Below are 16,362 nucleotides of genomic sequence, written 5' to 3'. Positions count from 1 at the left end.
ACACTCTGATACCTTCTGAATATCATATCTGCTAATATCAGACTCAGTTTTCTGAATGCTGGTAACCAAAATGGCGTCCTCCATGCCACGCAGCATCCACTTGGGGGGGATCATGATCGGCCCAGTGAGGACTGATCATGTTCAGTGACCTGAGACTGCTGGCTGACTAAAAGGTGTGTGTGTGGAAATGACCAGGGAGAGGGAGGAATGGAATGTCTGGAAACCTGAACAGGAGCACTTCAGCAGTTTGTTGCAGGTGGGGGAGCTGAGGAAATGGTGGCTTGCCAAAGGCCACCAGGGAGCTCATAGGGGAGAACTGGAGAAATGACACCAAGAGAAGGACTTTTAACACACCTTTTATAAATGACTCGCTCCATAGAACAGACTCGCATTTTTAAATGTTGAGTTCTGCTATACTTATTAGTATACATTATTGTTAAAGGTAATCTGGTGGTTTTACGCAAGCCACTATTTTTTCAGCCCCTCTGCGTCCCCCCTCCTTGGACATACAGCTGTAATAAAGGGATGATGTGGGCCCACCTTTCTGTTCATAAGGGTTACTGAAAGGATACACAATTTTGAGCCTTTGAGCCTTTGTATCAATGTGAATGAACATAGATGTATATCGAGAACTGTTCAAAATGGAGCGTGAATTTTTATCACATGCTACACTAGCTGAGTTGCATCACTTAGTAACAGATTATTTCTCTCGATTGCAAATTGTTGTTTTTTGTTAAACACTGCAGAAACTTTTATTTCCCTTCCAGGTACGATTTGTGAAGAATGTAACTTCCTGGAAAGAGATGAAACCAGGGTTCTATCATGGACATATATCCTTCTTGGATTTTGCGAAGTAAGCTATTCAACAAACAATTTAGTTTGTAGCAATTTGAATGTGAAATATTTCCTTGTCAGTTGCATTTTAGTTCAAGTAGTACTCTGATTCTCTTTAGATTTTACTGCCCTCTAATGGCCAAGATAAGAAATTGCACTGTGTGAAACTCTCCACACCCATTTTTTCCAGCTTACTTTTAGTACAGCTTTATCTTTCCTCCTTTCACATTATTGACTGCTAATTCATGTAATCCAGTACTTCATAGACATGCACCTTCCTTTCCTGCTAACATGCTTTGGTGACCACGAAGTCTAGGAAATCATAGCGCTTGTGTGCTTCAAGAGAACAAGAATATAATTGCTACATATCCCCACATCCTTCTTTACTCCAGAGGAGTCTTTCTGGGCAGCAAATCAGATAAAATAGTCAGTACCCCTCCCCTCCTTTGTGGTTATAGTCCTTTAAGTAGTGCAGAAGTTAAGATTCACTGAATTTCATTGTCTTCCAAGTAGTGCTAATTTGTTCATGCCACTCCTTCCCCAAACCTTGGTAGTGACCCCCTGCCCTCCTACACAGGCTTTATTAGTAGAAGTTGTATTTCCAGAAATCTTAGATTCCATGGACTGGCTCCACCATACCATACAAGAGAACCCCAGGAGGCTTGACAATCATTCTGGACACTTCCCACCCCCCTTCCCAGTCTGCCCTACTTGACTTGAAGCACTAGCAAGGTGGACATACCCATCCATCCATCCCACAGTGACCTGGTAATTCGGCAGGTTATGAAAACGAGGCAACATATTTTTTTTCTTCTTACTGTGTGATCAAACCATTCATCGCACCTCTTTGAGCTTTCAAACTGTGAAGTGGAATATCCCCCACACTAAGCTTTAAAGCTTCCCTTTGAATCAACATATTGGAATCAAATGTTTTTGCAGTGTTTTAGTAACTCAGAGCAGACTTGCTTTGGAGTGGTACTCCGATGTAGTATGGCTCTCTTTCAGTGCTAGTATTTGGGCCAGTTAGATTAGTACATAACAGTAGCTCTAGTTCCTAACATTCCAGATACATGGAGGGAGATCCTCTGTTTAAATATCAGTTGGTATCTGTTCAGGTTTGCTGCGTAAAGGCAATGATTTCTTTGGCTTAGTGCTATCAGATTTCTTGCCTCTTGGCATACGTTATTATATGTCTTCACACTGTATAGTGTAGGCCAATCACTGAGTAGTAAAAAATGGCTCTCTAAATGCCTACTAATGTGTGATTGCTGGAAGCTATACTGGTCAGTGTTGTGAGATTAGGCTTTCGCTGAAACATTTGCATTTGCTTTTTCCCAGTTAGGCCACATTTGAACAGAAGTTTCCCGAATGCCTAATTGGATGTGGAGCACTAACAGTAGTGCCAGAAGTTTCCCCCAACCCCAAAAGCAGGTCCATTGGATTGCAGGGAGTTCATCACTATTAATACCATCCCTCTGTAGACTCTTCACTCTCCGATTCTGCCCATCTGAAATAGATTAGCATGAAATCTATCTAGACGTCTTGAGGATCATCCTACTCTAGTCCAGAGTTAGACAATCTCATGCCCACCAGTTGTTTTTACTATAACTCTCTTAATCCCTGGCCATTGGCCAGGCTAGCAGGGATTTATGGGAGTTGTGGTCCAAAGCATCTAAGGGGGCACTAGGTTACCTACCCATGCTCTGGCTTATAGAGAATGGATTTGCCCATACAATGGAAACTCATTACAAGAATGGCATGAGTGGGGTTGAAAATATTCCATATTTCATCCAAACTCCCTCAACTTGTATGGTTCTCCCCCTTGGTTGCTTAGCTGTGATGAATTTGAAAGCATGGTCGTTTACAGAGTGAGTATATGAAAATCCTGGAATCCACCTTATTGCATTTGTTGTGACAAGCATGAGGAAAAATGGGGACATCAGAAGTTGCTTATTGTGTATAAAGCACCTCTTTATCCGTGCAATGTAATACCAGGTAAAGAGCGCTGAAGGCTACAACAGCAGGTAAAAAGTTTCCACGTTGAAATATTGCACACACAAAAATCATTGCCAAACTTCAATCTCAAAAAGGAAACTTGAACGTAAAATTGCCTTGCTTCCTCCAAATTCAGAAGTGCAAAATGCTATATTAATAAACCTCTTGTGTTGAATACATAATGAAATAATAACCTTGTGAACTGCTAGGTAAGTGTTACTCTATTCTATACATTATTCATAGAATAAAGCTTAAAACATTTTGTAGGCAGTATAACTTTTCAGTCTAAAATCATTTTACCACAAGAAAGGCAGCTAAGCAATTTTACAAATTTCATTCATATGCATATTTTCCTCCAGGGCTGCATTATCCTTGTGTTTCTGTTTGTTACCCTTTCACCTAAATGATTTATTCTCTCTTCCCCCTACCACCAACAGCTTGCTTTCTTATATTTGTGGTTTTCTTTATTAAAATAATATATTGAGTGCTGTGCTTGCTCTTGGCGATATACGAAAGGAACTTGTGCTGTTGTTTTTTGCAGTTGAGAAGTGTACATTCTTTCAGCAAAGATTCATCCCCCTTAATAAACTCTAGCATAATCCTTTGATTCAGTATACATTCTCTTAAAATTCTGTAAACAGTGGTAGTAGAATCTTTTAGAAATTTGACCAAAGAGGATAGACGCCAAAACCTCATATTGCTTCTTCGTCATTTTGTTCCTTTTAATTCACCATTCATTACTTTACTCTGGCTATCTAGTGCCATTATCTGTCAAATGGGCAGTGGAATTCTTACAGCAGGAGTGGACAACTTGTAGCCCTCCTGATGTTGTTGGACTGCAACTCCCATGATCCATCGTCATTGGCTATGCTGGCTAGGGCTCACAGGAGTTGCAGTCCAACATGTGTTCCAACACACCTGGCCTACAGAGTTCCATTATGATTCATTGTTTACCTTGGAGAAATGCCAGGGGGTGGGGGGCGGGATGGGTTTTGTGTCCAATTTGTGCTACATGTGTGTGTGGAAAACCTGAAGGAACAACTTGCTCTGCTTTCCCTAGGGATTGAGATAGTACCTATTCATCTATATCCACTGTGAGGGAGGGAGAGGAGGCATATATTGAACTTCTCCCATTATGGGGCACAAGAGATATGATGGATGCTGGTGGCATTAGGCTTCACTTCACCTTCTCTCTCCATGATGGCAGCAGCTCTGCCTCCCTGGATGTGTTATTGTCACCTCTGCTTATGGGAAGGAGAGGAATAGGCTCAGCCCAGGCCTTGCCTCACCTCTTTCCCTTCCTGGTCATAATGGAAACTTTAAGCCTAGTGAGTGCCTGTCACATTTATACCCCACCTCTTCAAAACTTGAGGCAGTTTCAAATAAATACAATAGAATCGAGAGCAGTAGCAACGCAGATCTGTAACTGGGTTGGAGGACTGGAGCAGTATCCGATACTGCTGCTGCTCATTCCTTTGTGCCAGCAGAACCAACTGGGAAGTTAGCGTTGCCTAAAGCAATCAGAAGCGCTCGTTTCTGGATCAGGACAGGTGAGTAGAATTTCCTTGTGTGAGCTCTGCTGGCCTGCCCCATTCCAGAAATGTGTGTTTCCACTTGCTTTAAGAACAGCTACCTCCCCATTGTGCTAGCAGTGGGTCCTGCTGGCATGCAAGCACCATTGGATATTACCCCTAATTAGAAGTGGGTTGCGGAAGGATGTGTCATCCAGCTTTGCATACAGTTGCTCTGCTACCACGTGTTTAATTACCCTCGCTAAAAGGGGGAGATTTGGGACTTCTTGAAAGCTTTGTAAAACATCCCTGTTTGAAGGCTGTTTAGTCAGGAGTTGGTGGGGCCTGCCTTCAACAAAAGGCAAATCCTCCCCTCCCAAAGGGGAGACAGGGCCTCTAAGCTCTTGCTTAAGTGTCCTTAACCAGCCAGATTGGGCAGGGATCTAAACAAAATATGACCTCCACAACCTCAAGCACTCTGTCAACATCCTCAAAGCAAACAAGGCTGAAATGATCCGAGCTGTTGTGGTAAGTGTCCGTTCCTGGACACCTTTAGCCTGTTCCGTTGCCTTGCCAGCTTTGCAGTAACATGGGTAACCCACAGGGAAGAATTTAAAAACATTTACCTGCTCTTGTCAGTCAAGTGCTCAAGCTTTGAAACTGTATTTCAAAGCCCTATTTTTGGAAGCCTGGGGTTAACAGACTACTTTTGATGGATATTCTTTGCATATAATTGATTGTCATATTTCTTTAAACAACAGAAATTTGTTTTTGCACTTCAGGAAAACTGGAACATTCAATAAAAAGCGTGGGGAGAACAGAGTCTTATGAACCTCATCAGAAACTTTAAAAACATCTTTGTAGTTCTTGCCATACAGTATATTAATCATGTTCTGCTTAAATCAGCAGTATTCAGTACAAGGTGCAGGGCATATCCAACCAGCAGGCCACGCTTACTTAGCCTATGAACCATGGTGGTAATTAGTGTGCAAAGGCTTACCACCCTAGCATAGAGACAAGCTCTGTGTCAGAACCCAACTGGAGCTGCAGATAAAAAACAAATCTCCCTCTTCATGTCCCTTCAAAAGTTGTGTGTCTAATGCACATTAATGGTGCTATATAGAAGACGATAACGGTATCATTAAGACATTACGTTGTTACCTGCCATGGGATTTTTTAAAAGGCAAGTAGGCGATACATGGAAATAGATAAATAAAATGTTTAAGAATTATGCTTAAGTCTTCACAGTGTCATTGTGCAAAATGTCTGAAGTACAACATTGGTACTTGGCGGGAGATTCAGAAAGTACTTCTTCACACGGCGCATAGTCAAGCTATGGAATTCGCTATCAAAAGGCATAGTGATGGCCACCAATTTTTATGTCTTTAAAACGGATAAGACAAATTCCTGGAAGAGAAGGCTATCAATGGCTACTACTCCTGATGGGTGTATGGTACCTTCGGTATCAGAGGCCGTAAGCCTGTGTGCACCAGTTGCTGGAGAACATGGGTGGGAGGGTGCTGTTGCACTTAGGTCCTGCTTGTGGGTCTCCCGTGGACAGCTGGGTGGCCACTGTGTGACTAGATTGCTGGACTAGTTGGACCTTTGGTCTGATCAAGCATAGCTGTTCTGGTGTTCTTATAGGTACTGACAACCAAAGGGCTAAACTCTTCTCTTGGCCTAACGAAGGGCATTACTCACCTCAGGATGGAGCCTTTTCCTTGAGCATGTAGTCAGGGTCATCTAACAAGTCTTTTCTCTCCAGTGGAGGAGCTGTCCTGATCCCCCAAACCAGCCCTGCCTAGTGAGCCAGAGTGGTGGGGTCAGGTTGGAACGCCTAAGGACCTAACCTCTAGTGTGGCATTTAAATTTCTCTCTCTCTTTAGCTTCTTTTTCTTTCCATCTTTTCTCTTTGCTCTTTCTCCCACCCACCCACCCATGCTGCTTTCTCTACTGGATTGCTACTGAGGGGAGGAAGGAGTTCATTCTCTTCGGCCTTGCAGCCTTAGTGTCTCCAGTCCTTTCCAGCAGGCAAGGACCTCCCAAACAGCCGGAGCACAGCTACGAAAGAAATCAGTGTCAACTTCGGCCACAGCAAGAGCTTTCTAAGTGGCATGGGGGCGTGCGGCCTTTTGTGACATCCTGGACTCCAGAGACCAAAAGGAGTCCCAAACAGTCACCCAGGAGACGCCAACATGGGTCTTCCTGACTTCCACCCCAACACAGGGTAGGGAGGGGAAACAAGAGCACTGCAGATCAGCAGAATAGAGCAATGGGGAGATCCAATTCTGGTGTGGCATAAGCAACAGGCTGGTGTGTGGGTGGGTGTGCTGTAAAGTCACACAGTGATTTTGGCACCCAACCAGAAAGAAGCAGGGGTGAGTAGTTCGACTCCCTGCTCAAAACCAGCAACTGCCTGGTCAGGAATCCTTCCCACAGTTCTCGGACTAGATCAAAGAACTGGTGTCTCAGAAGATCCAGGAATTCCTAGCAAAAGGGGTGGGGCTATCCCACCTCCTAGTAAGGCAAATGAATCTTCCCAAAAACAAAAAAAATTCCAGACGAGAGATAAATCAAGTGTAAACACTACCAGATCCCATTTCAAGGATTCCTCATCAGACTGTCAGTCGTCCAAGAGCTGGGATTTGACCCCAGCTCTTGTGTCACCACGTTATCATTCCAAAAGACATAAAATTCAGGATAAGGACAAATAAGGAGGAAAGGAAGCATGGCAAAGGGGAACAATACAGAGCCACAAAGCCTTCAGAGGTTTCCATGGACTTAGGGGACTCAGAGTCAGGGGAATTGGAGGAGGAGGAGAAACCTTGCCCAAATATGTTTCAACAGGAAACCATCTTGAAGCAGGCCTTGAGGGGTTGCATCTGAGTTAGGCCACAGAAACAGATTGGGAATGCTGCTGATGTATTGGCCTCCCTGACTTACCTGGCTGAAGTGGTGCTGGAGGAACTCAGGATGGTGGCTCTGGGTGACTTTAATTTCTGTTTCTGAAGCTCCAGCTCAGGATTTCCCAGCCTCCGTGACAACCTTGGGGCTGTCTCAGCTTATTATTGGCCTAACACCTGAAGCAGAATGTATTCTTGATTTGGTTTTTGCTTTTAGATGACTAGTCTGAAAATAAGGGGGTGTCCAAGGAACCCCATTGTCATGGTCAGACCATTTCCTGCTGAGATTTGTACTCATGGCATTATTTCTGGTTGGTCTCATTTTCATCCCAGGGAGTTACAAGAAGTGCTTCTCCACTACCAACTTTTGGTAGCCCATCAAGTGTCCTTACCGATCTCACTATCAATACAGGTCAGCTGGGAGCTGGATTGGTGGCTGCATTCAGGCAGACTGCTGGATGGAATGAATCTGGAGGAACAGTACAGGACTGTGCTCCCCATCAATGCCAGTCTGCATGGCTGAGGAGCTCACCTGAAGGACAAGGTGACACAGAGCACTTTGTACCAGATGACAACCAAAAGGAGTATAAAGTGGCTGGAGCGCCGAACAGTCAAGCTGGCATTTTCTAACTCTGAACTTCTGTCCTCTGAGTATCATGGAGGGATGTCCCACCCCCTCATTTTCTTCAAGGATAATTTTTTCATTAAATTAGAAGCTTCTGCCAGCACCCAACATGGGGAGGGGGCAAGGCATCCTGGGCACGTTCTTTGGTGCCAAGTTGCTGTGTGTTCCCTATTCTGTGTGTTTCTCCTTGTCTTTTAGTACAAGTTGTTCACTGTTTGTTTTTTAAGATAAAGTTGCAGCTTAGCTTTTCCAGCAGTGCTTGCTGATTGCTGCCACCATTTTTCAGCAGGGGGTTGAGGGGGAGTTCAGGGGGAATCAGAACAGCACCGGTCAGGGGGACCAGAACCTTCCCCTGGAGAGGTAAGACTTGCTAAATGACCCTACCTACTCCTTCCAGAAGGAGGTTCCATCCTAAAATGAGGAAGGCCCTCCATGATGCTGGGAAAACAGAAGTTTATGGCACAAAAAATTCAGTTTTCCCAATTTTACAAAAAATTCTGTTGCTGAATTGAGCTAGTAGTTAATCGCTTTCATAGCTAACAGTTGGCACAAAGTGTAGTCATCATTTCTGCTTTTCCAACAGGACGTTGGAAAAGCAAAAGCAGTTTCTCACCATCTCCCTCATCCTCATACCTTTCCCCCATCTGGTCATTGTGGTCACATCAGCTGCATTATCTTCTTTGTTACAAAACATAGTTTTAAAAGGTTGCATCTGTTGGAAGCAGAAATACCAGAAAGGACTTCTGCTGATAATACTTAGACAAAATAAACTGAATGAATATATGTAAATATTAAATATGCATGTTTAAAATATAGCCAAATGGAATGTATTAGGATAAGGTTTGGTGACTTTTCTTTGAAAAACATCTAACACTTGTATATTATTTAAGATCTTTAAAACAGAAAATGTATTGCTTACTTCTCATTGTTCCTCCTGACTGCCTTAATATGACAAAATGAAACTCTCATTTGAAACAAACATGACCCTAGATCCACTTTTACATCATGCAGGAAATGCTTTGATTTGTCAATTGATTATGTTTTCTGTTTCAGATTTGGCATTAAAAAGAAACCAATATACATCAATGTTATAAGAGATCCTATAGAACGGCTAGTGTCTTATTATTACTTCCTGCGCTTTGGTGACGATTACAGGCCTGGACTCCGAAGGCGAAAGCAAGGGGATAAAAAAGTAAAAGTACATCTTGCTAGCTTTGTTCATGGCTTAGTCTTAACTATACAGATGCTGTCCATTTGCTCATAGACAGCAAATGGAAAATTTCAAAAGGAATCCCCCCCCCTCAAAATAATGGATTGGGGATCAAAAGTTGACATTTCATTCACAACAGGAGTCTTCCATGAATGCAAGAATCTTTGATTCAACAGATGGGGGGATGGAAGTGATTTTCACCAATCCTCTCTGCATCCCCCCATGCCATCTCCCACATTGTTTGGTGGAGAGGGTCACCAGAGGACCCATCAAAGATTCCCCCCTTCTATTAACAGGTGGAAGGGACTCGGATTCCATGAGAAGAGCATGGGGCGGGGTGGTTGTATTCAACCCAATTTAAATTATGTAAAGACTGAATTATGATGAATTGCTGTGAATTGACTTGGAGATGTGGGAACGAGAAATTCCTGCCATGTACTTGGGAGCATCACAGACTGGTATCCTCCAAACTTTATCATACTAGCAATCATCATCATCATCATCACCATCATCATCATCATCATCCATTTATTTATTTATTTCCCACCTCTCCCTCTGGATTGAGGTGGGGAACAACATTAAATACAACAATATAGTATAAATCAAATACATAAAACTGATTAAATGAGCATATAAAACCGATACAATAACAATCACGACATCTTAAATTTCTTAGATTTAAAATTCATCTGGGTTGGCTTGCACAGTCAATCATTCCTTAGTACAGTTATCCAGAGATTTGCCACAGTTAATATGAAAAGCTATCGCCATCACCCTAAACCAGAATATTCAAACAGAATAATGCAAGCATATCTGACTTGAGTATTTGAGCTAATACTTTCTTATCCAGCTATGAGTTTGCCCTAAGTTTAATAACGTCTACAAATGTACAACATTCGTAATGTACTTGAAATACATCTGAAATTTATTTTGAGATCCTAAGCAGAGTTTTGCTTGTATAAATTCATGATAGCATTGGTAGATGGCTTGAATGAAAGGGAGTTCACCTACGGGTGATTGGGTGTCTGCTTTTTTGGGTACATGCACAACTATACTAACACAGTTCGAGCACACATACATACCCCAACATAATAGATAATCTACAAATATGCAAGCTGTCGAGAAAGTAATTGAATGTCTTCCATGTTGGTACAGTTGCACTGTATTGAGCCTTCCTCTTACGTTTGCCCATAGTAACTATATGTATCAAGTCTTAGCACTGCCTTAGAGGTTTGTAGCATGCCGATACATGCAGCTCTCCAGCATTTTAGTTCTACAGAGCAAATATGAGGACACAGAGCAGACCAAGTTCCAACCCACATGTTGCTCCTCATTTAAAGCCATATTTGCACTAGAGCAATCTACAGTTCAGATATTCCAATTTCAATATCACTCCAGCGGCATTCAGCAGTTGCCTTCCTCTGTATAGCATATATATTCTACTATGGGTTTGTACTATGTACTGCTACACTGTTGTGCTGGAACAACAGAATACAGTTTTAAAGGCTCTACTGCTAGTAACCATACTTGTGCAGTTTGCTGGCAGGAAGCAGGTAGGCTCGGTTCTGACCAAGTTGATCATTCAGCATTCTTAACGCTGGTCTAAGATCACTGCCTGTGGACAAATTCACTTGATGTACACTGGCGCCATTGTGATAAAAGTGATACAAAACTTCCTGTGCAACTCAAGCCTTTCACTGGGTATTCTCTCATTGCTGTGCAATTTCTGCTGTGGTTCTGCTCCAACAGCACCAGAAACTTGTCCAGCAAGTGGACTAACTTTTGCATAGAAGTCTTCAGAATTAATTTTCAATTCTAGCATGTTGTGCTGCAGTAGTAGCAATATGACTAACTTTCTGACAGACTTGCTTTTGTAGATACAATATAAGTAATATTTAAATTATTTAAATATAATCCAAGTGATTTTAAAATGGACACTTTCTTTTTACATTCATAGCACATAATAGGCCATTGTGAATCACACTATTCATTTCTAGCCAAAGATACCATGTGCTGAGACAGTTGTGAATACTAATGTCTTCCACTGAACAAAACGTGGCTCAGCTTTTTGCATGTCACTGTAATTGTTGCTCTTTGAACACCATACAAAAGCCACATTGCATAGAGTTCTGTGTTTGCCGTCGACTATCTCATTGTATGGTACCACAACTGCAAATCAACACAGGTTGACTCACAAGCATGGGTAACACATGCAGGCCTAGTTGTGGAAATGGGCCTCTTACGAACTTATTGTGAAGTAATGCACTCGTAGCCTACATTCATTTAGCAACATAACCACATTAAGAAGTTTGATATGCAAGATGGAAATTTTAAGCTCACTCTTGAATTTTTGTCTTTGTTCCAGACCTTTGATGAATGTGTAGCAGCTGGAGGCTCAGATTGCGCCCCTGAGAAACTCTGGCTTCAAATTCCGTTCTTTTGTGGCCACAGTTCTGAGTGCTGGTGAGAATATGAAGCTGGCTTAAGTTGCAGATCAAATACATTATTAATGTGAATTGCATCTAGCAAATCAGAATGCATAGCAGAAGTTTAGAACATATCTGCAATTAACAAGTGTACTTGGTGGTTGTCGTCCAAAGTGCCAAACAGCAATATAGTTTTGCACACTACAGGAGACTGACAACCATTTTCAAACGAAGCTGTACATTTCCTTTCAACCCCCCCCCCCCCCGTGTTAATGTCTGATTAAAAGCTCTTTTAAGTAAGAGATTGTTTTTCCTGTACAGATTGATAGAAATTATATAAGTAGAAAACATATTCGGCATGCAAGAACTAAATCCAGCCTTTTTAGCTAAGGAAATAGACTTTATGACAACTATCACATAAATATGGATGGACATATGTGTGCACCACAATTGAACCATTTCCTTTCTGAAAGTGCTCAGGACATTGAAATTTAGAAGTTGACTTGTCCAGTAATTTGGCTCAAGTTATCAGTAGGAGAAAAATGGATGGACATGAGAGGGTTTTTTTTAATCAAAATAATGCTGTCCCTAACATGCTGTGTCTGAAGGCCGTCTCAGGTGTGATGAATTTCCTACACTGTATTTCTGTGTAGGGGAGAACTGGGTATATGGTCATTTTTTCTGTTTATTTGATACAAGGCATGAGCAAGTACTTGCAAAGTATGAGTTGCCGTATGAATACTTAACCATTCCATAAACCTTAAATCTCCCTCGTTTGTCCTCTTATAAAGCAGTCTTGCTAAAATGCAAATATTCTGTACTCTGTTGTGGATGGCTGGTGCAAAGCTCAAATGTGCCTTTCATTTTCTATTTTTATGCCATGTCAAAAGTGATACTCTTGAAAAGTTTGGTACAACAGCAAAACTTTTCACACTGAATAGTGCAGAGCACACTTGAAAAAGGCATTACTGTTATCAAGAAGTTAGAAATCAGAGCTGTAAATCTTTTGACATCTAACCTAGGCAATGAAGAGAGCAAAAAGTGGGGAGTAGGGAAAAAAGCAAAGGAAATTAAAAATGTGTGTGGCTGAAACTTTGTTTTCTTGCCTGTGCAAAGATAACAGCTAAACCATTCTTTTAGCCTGGTGTGAGAATATCTAAATGAAGGGAACCAAAATTCTTGGCAGACATCAAAACCTTCCTGTAATTACTTTTTATCGTTTTAGGAATGTGGGAAGCAGATGGGCTTTGGAACAAGCCAAATACAACTTGATTAATGAATATTTCCTAGTGGGAGTTACAGAAGAACTTGAAGACTTCATTATGTTGCTGGAGGCAGCTTTGCCCCGCTTCTTCAGGGGTGCTACAGAACTGTACCGCACAGGTATTTAAATAGCCACCTCCTAAGTCATCATCTTTTCTTTTTTTTTTAAAAAAAAGGTTTACTCTTTCACATGATCCTTTAGGATATGAATGAGCAGTTTTCTGAGACAATAGTCAAATTTGTTATTCCTGACAGATTGATTATCCATGTCGGTACATAACAATTCCAGTGGCTGTTTCCAGTTTCCTCTTGGGCATACTCACTACCTGTAGCTGAAAGCCAGATGAAGTATGAACAGCACAGCAATGTCCATGTTGACCTCCAGATACCAGCCAGTTTCACTGTGGTGGGAGAAGGGTCCGTAGTCAGTGAGTGTCAGAATAGTTGTGTGTGTTGGAAAGCTTCCTGCCTTGTATCAGGAAGTTGATCAGTAGTCCAAGACCATTTTTTAGAAGGATTTGGGGGTCAGGCTGGATTTATCTTCCCCTTATCTTTAACACCAAATAAAAACTTGAATGATCATTGATGGGTGGTATCACTGGCCACAGGCATAGTACCTATCCCTGCTGACCAGCTTGCTTTGGTAAGGTTTAAGGACTCCAGTGACTATTGAGAATCAAACCTACTCCTCTCTTAATTCTGGATTCTATATCTTAGTTATACTAGAATATGATGGAACCTTGGGAACTGGCTTCAATGGAGAGAAGATATAGACAACGCTGTGTGTATTTGAGACGTATATTGTGTTGTTAATGGCATATTCCTACAATGTGTCCAGAATGTCTTGATTGCCCCTTGCTTTTAAGGAGGAAAATGTTCAGCTAAAACGCTGATGTCATGAGAGAACTTGCTGGAAATTCTGTAAAACAAATTATGTGCCCGATTGGTATGTAGCCTGTGTTTTTATTAACTTTATTATCAATAGTACTGAATTTCCAAATGGCATTAATCATGATTGAAACAGATATCTTAAATGGATGTGATGTGAGGAAATGCAGTTCCCTATGCAAACACTTCCTCTTTATGGTTTCAATAATTAAGCCCTTTAAACAGTGGGAGGAATGTGCACTCTGAGAGTACACTAATGCAAGTGCATTTATGTTTAATGTCAGGGCTTCCAGTCTCTCAGTCCCAGAAGCTTAATAAATCTTGGCCCAAGTTAAGTCACTTTCTATTCCCATTTAGCATCCTGCTGACTAAAGAATACTCTTTGCGTATGTGTGCGTGCGTGCGCATGTGTATATACACAAATAAACGTTGGTCTCTGTTGTGCACTTCTGGGAGTATTCAGGCTATAAGTGAAAGTGTAATTATGACTTCATATTTTGCTTTTAGGCAAGAAGTCTCATCTTAGGAAGACAACGGAGAAAAAGCTCCCCACAAAAGAAACCATTGCAAAACTGCAGCAGTCTGAAATATGGAAAATGGAGAATGAGTTCTATGAATTTGCACTGGAGCAATTTCAGTTTGTCAGAGCACATGCAGTTCGGGAAAAAGATGGAGAACTATATATTCTGGCACAAAACTTTTTCTATGAAAAGATCTACCCTAAGTCGAACTAAGAACAATGCATATTTTTAGGCTAAGGAACTAAACCTTGTGGCCACATCCTTATTCTCGGCCCCAATGTATAGATTGCAGATAAACAAACTGAGGCACTTCAGTCTTCAGCTCAGTAGAATGAACTATGGTTGCTCGAAGAAGATGGCTGCTTAGATATGTTGGTAATCCAAAAGTATACACTTCGGTTTCTTTAATATTCTCAAAAGAGGTTACTACCCTACACCTGAAGAAGCCTACATATATATTTACAGAAACTAATCACACACCAATTCTAGCTGAAACTATAAAGATGAAAGGCTTCCCTGTATGCTCTTTTTGATTCATAGGACTGCTTACTTTACTTAGCTTCCTGGGAAGAGCAAGCTGTTGGTTCCCTAGCCTCAACGTGGAGATTTGGGTTGTATACACTTATGAATAATGTTAATAACTGGCTGACATTTGTGCTTTGTTCTTGTGAATTCATATCACATGACATTCATTGGAATGTTCAATCATGTTCTGCTAAGAAAATGCTGCAGCTGGACTTGCCCATATTTGTAAATGTGGGATTTCGTTTTAAGAAACTAGAACTGATCATCAGTGTGTTTAAAAAAAAAATCAAAAAAATCAAATTCCATTGTGATATTGTCAAAAGGCTGAAAATCAAGGCAGTGTTTCTTTAATAATGAACTTCCCATGAAGGTTGGGAAAGCTCTCTTAAGAAGCTGGCTTTTGCCTGCACATCAATATAAAACAAATTGTGAATTCTGTATTATTGTTTCATGGATTATTTGTATTTTAAAGAACTACTGGTGAATCCATATTATGACTCAACTAGTGAGCTGTGGTATGGTTAGGGTTTTTCCTATTTAGATACTTTTACCTGTAGAATATTTTTACTAAGGTGCTTTATAATGTGTTTTAAAGCATTGCATTTGCAAAAGGAGAAAAATGCTGTAAATAATGCATATTTTATGTATTTGGACCAAAAGGTTACAAGTAACTAGTTTAATGTGTTTTGGCACCAGTTTTGTTGTATGTGAAGTAAAAGCATCCCATCTGCTGTTCAAATTCCAGTTTTGAGTTAACCCTTGGACATCACTAGAATGCACTTCAATGACCTCAACAACTTTAAATATACAGTGTATCTGTCCAGGAGCCTCCTTTACAGAAAACTACTTAATCTGCATCCTTTTATCATGCTTAAAAGGAAAAGGAAAACGGAAGCATGTGGCCTGGCCAAGAGAGATACAAAGACATTGACGTCAATGTGTTCATGGAACTGCCTTATGTTACTTCAGTAAACTTGCATTTGCCATGATTAGCACCTTATTGTACTTAAATACATGAGGTTTCTTTAGCAGTTAGCTAGATACTGGGACATGACACTATTACAAAATTCTGCATTTAACACAATTCTAGAAAATGTGCAGTTCTTTATATTCCCTATCTGGACATGTTTTTGCCAATTTGGATTTGTTTTAAATTAGTATTAAAGTTTGAAGATTTTTTTTAGTTCAGGTAGACCACCCTTTGAACTTCACATTCTATAAGGTGTTAGGAGTACAGTGTAGATGTATTGATAGGGGAACTTTACCAAAATCTTGTATCTGCTGTACAACCACAAAGAGGTTAATTGTTTATAAACTGAATGTTTTGATGCCAAAAACATCCTATTATAAAAGGGTAAAGAGACTGTTAAGTAAAACTTTTAATTTGCTGTATTTTTTTTTTGCCTTTCTCTTCGAGATTTAATAATAGCCATCATTTTCAGTTAGCCATCATTGATTATATTATTTGTTTCTTCACTGTATTGATGAGCCAGAGTGTTTTGTACTTACATTGGTCCAACTGAATGAGGCATAGGAAAAAGAAATAAACTTTTATTGGACCAACTGGTTACCTAAAATATAGCAAACTTGTGAACCAAATGTGTTCAACCTCAGGTGTTGATGCTCAGAGCACAACTAAAAAGTTCATTGTCCAAGCTAAA

At 40.8% G+C, this 16,362-nt stretch overlaps 1 protein-coding gene across 1 annotated transcript in view; it reads left to right on the top strand.

Moving 5' to 3' along the window:
• Positions 1-15,141, top strand: part of HS2ST1 (heparan sulfate 2-O-sulfotransferase 1) — an 85,109-nt gene extending 69,968 nt beyond the window's left edge. The window contains exons 3-7 of the mRNA XM_063136634.1: positions 768-853; positions 8,922-9,060; positions 11,444-11,541; positions 12,730-12,887; positions 14,163-15,141. Of these exons, the coding sequence (XP_062992704.1) occupies positions 768-853; positions 8,922-9,060; positions 11,444-11,541; positions 12,730-12,887; positions 14,163-14,389 (708 nt within the window). The 3' untranslated portion in view covers positions 14,390-15,141. The remainder of the gene's footprint in view (positions 1-767; positions 854-8,921; positions 9,061-11,443; positions 11,542-12,729; positions 12,888-14,162) is intronic.
• Positions 15,142-16,362: the final 1,221 nt, after the last annotated feature.

This window comes from Elgaria multicarinata, chromosome 1, assembly GCF_023053635.1.
Source record: "Elgaria multicarinata webbii isolate HBS135686 ecotype San Diego chromosome 1, rElgMul1.1.pri, whole genome shotgun sequence".
NCBI classification, from domain to species: domain Eukaryota; kingdom Metazoa; phylum Chordata; class Lepidosauria; order Squamata; family Anguidae; genus Elgaria; species Elgaria multicarinata.
Note: the sequence above shows the minus strand (reverse complement) of the source record. Positions and strands in the feature narration are given on the sequence as shown.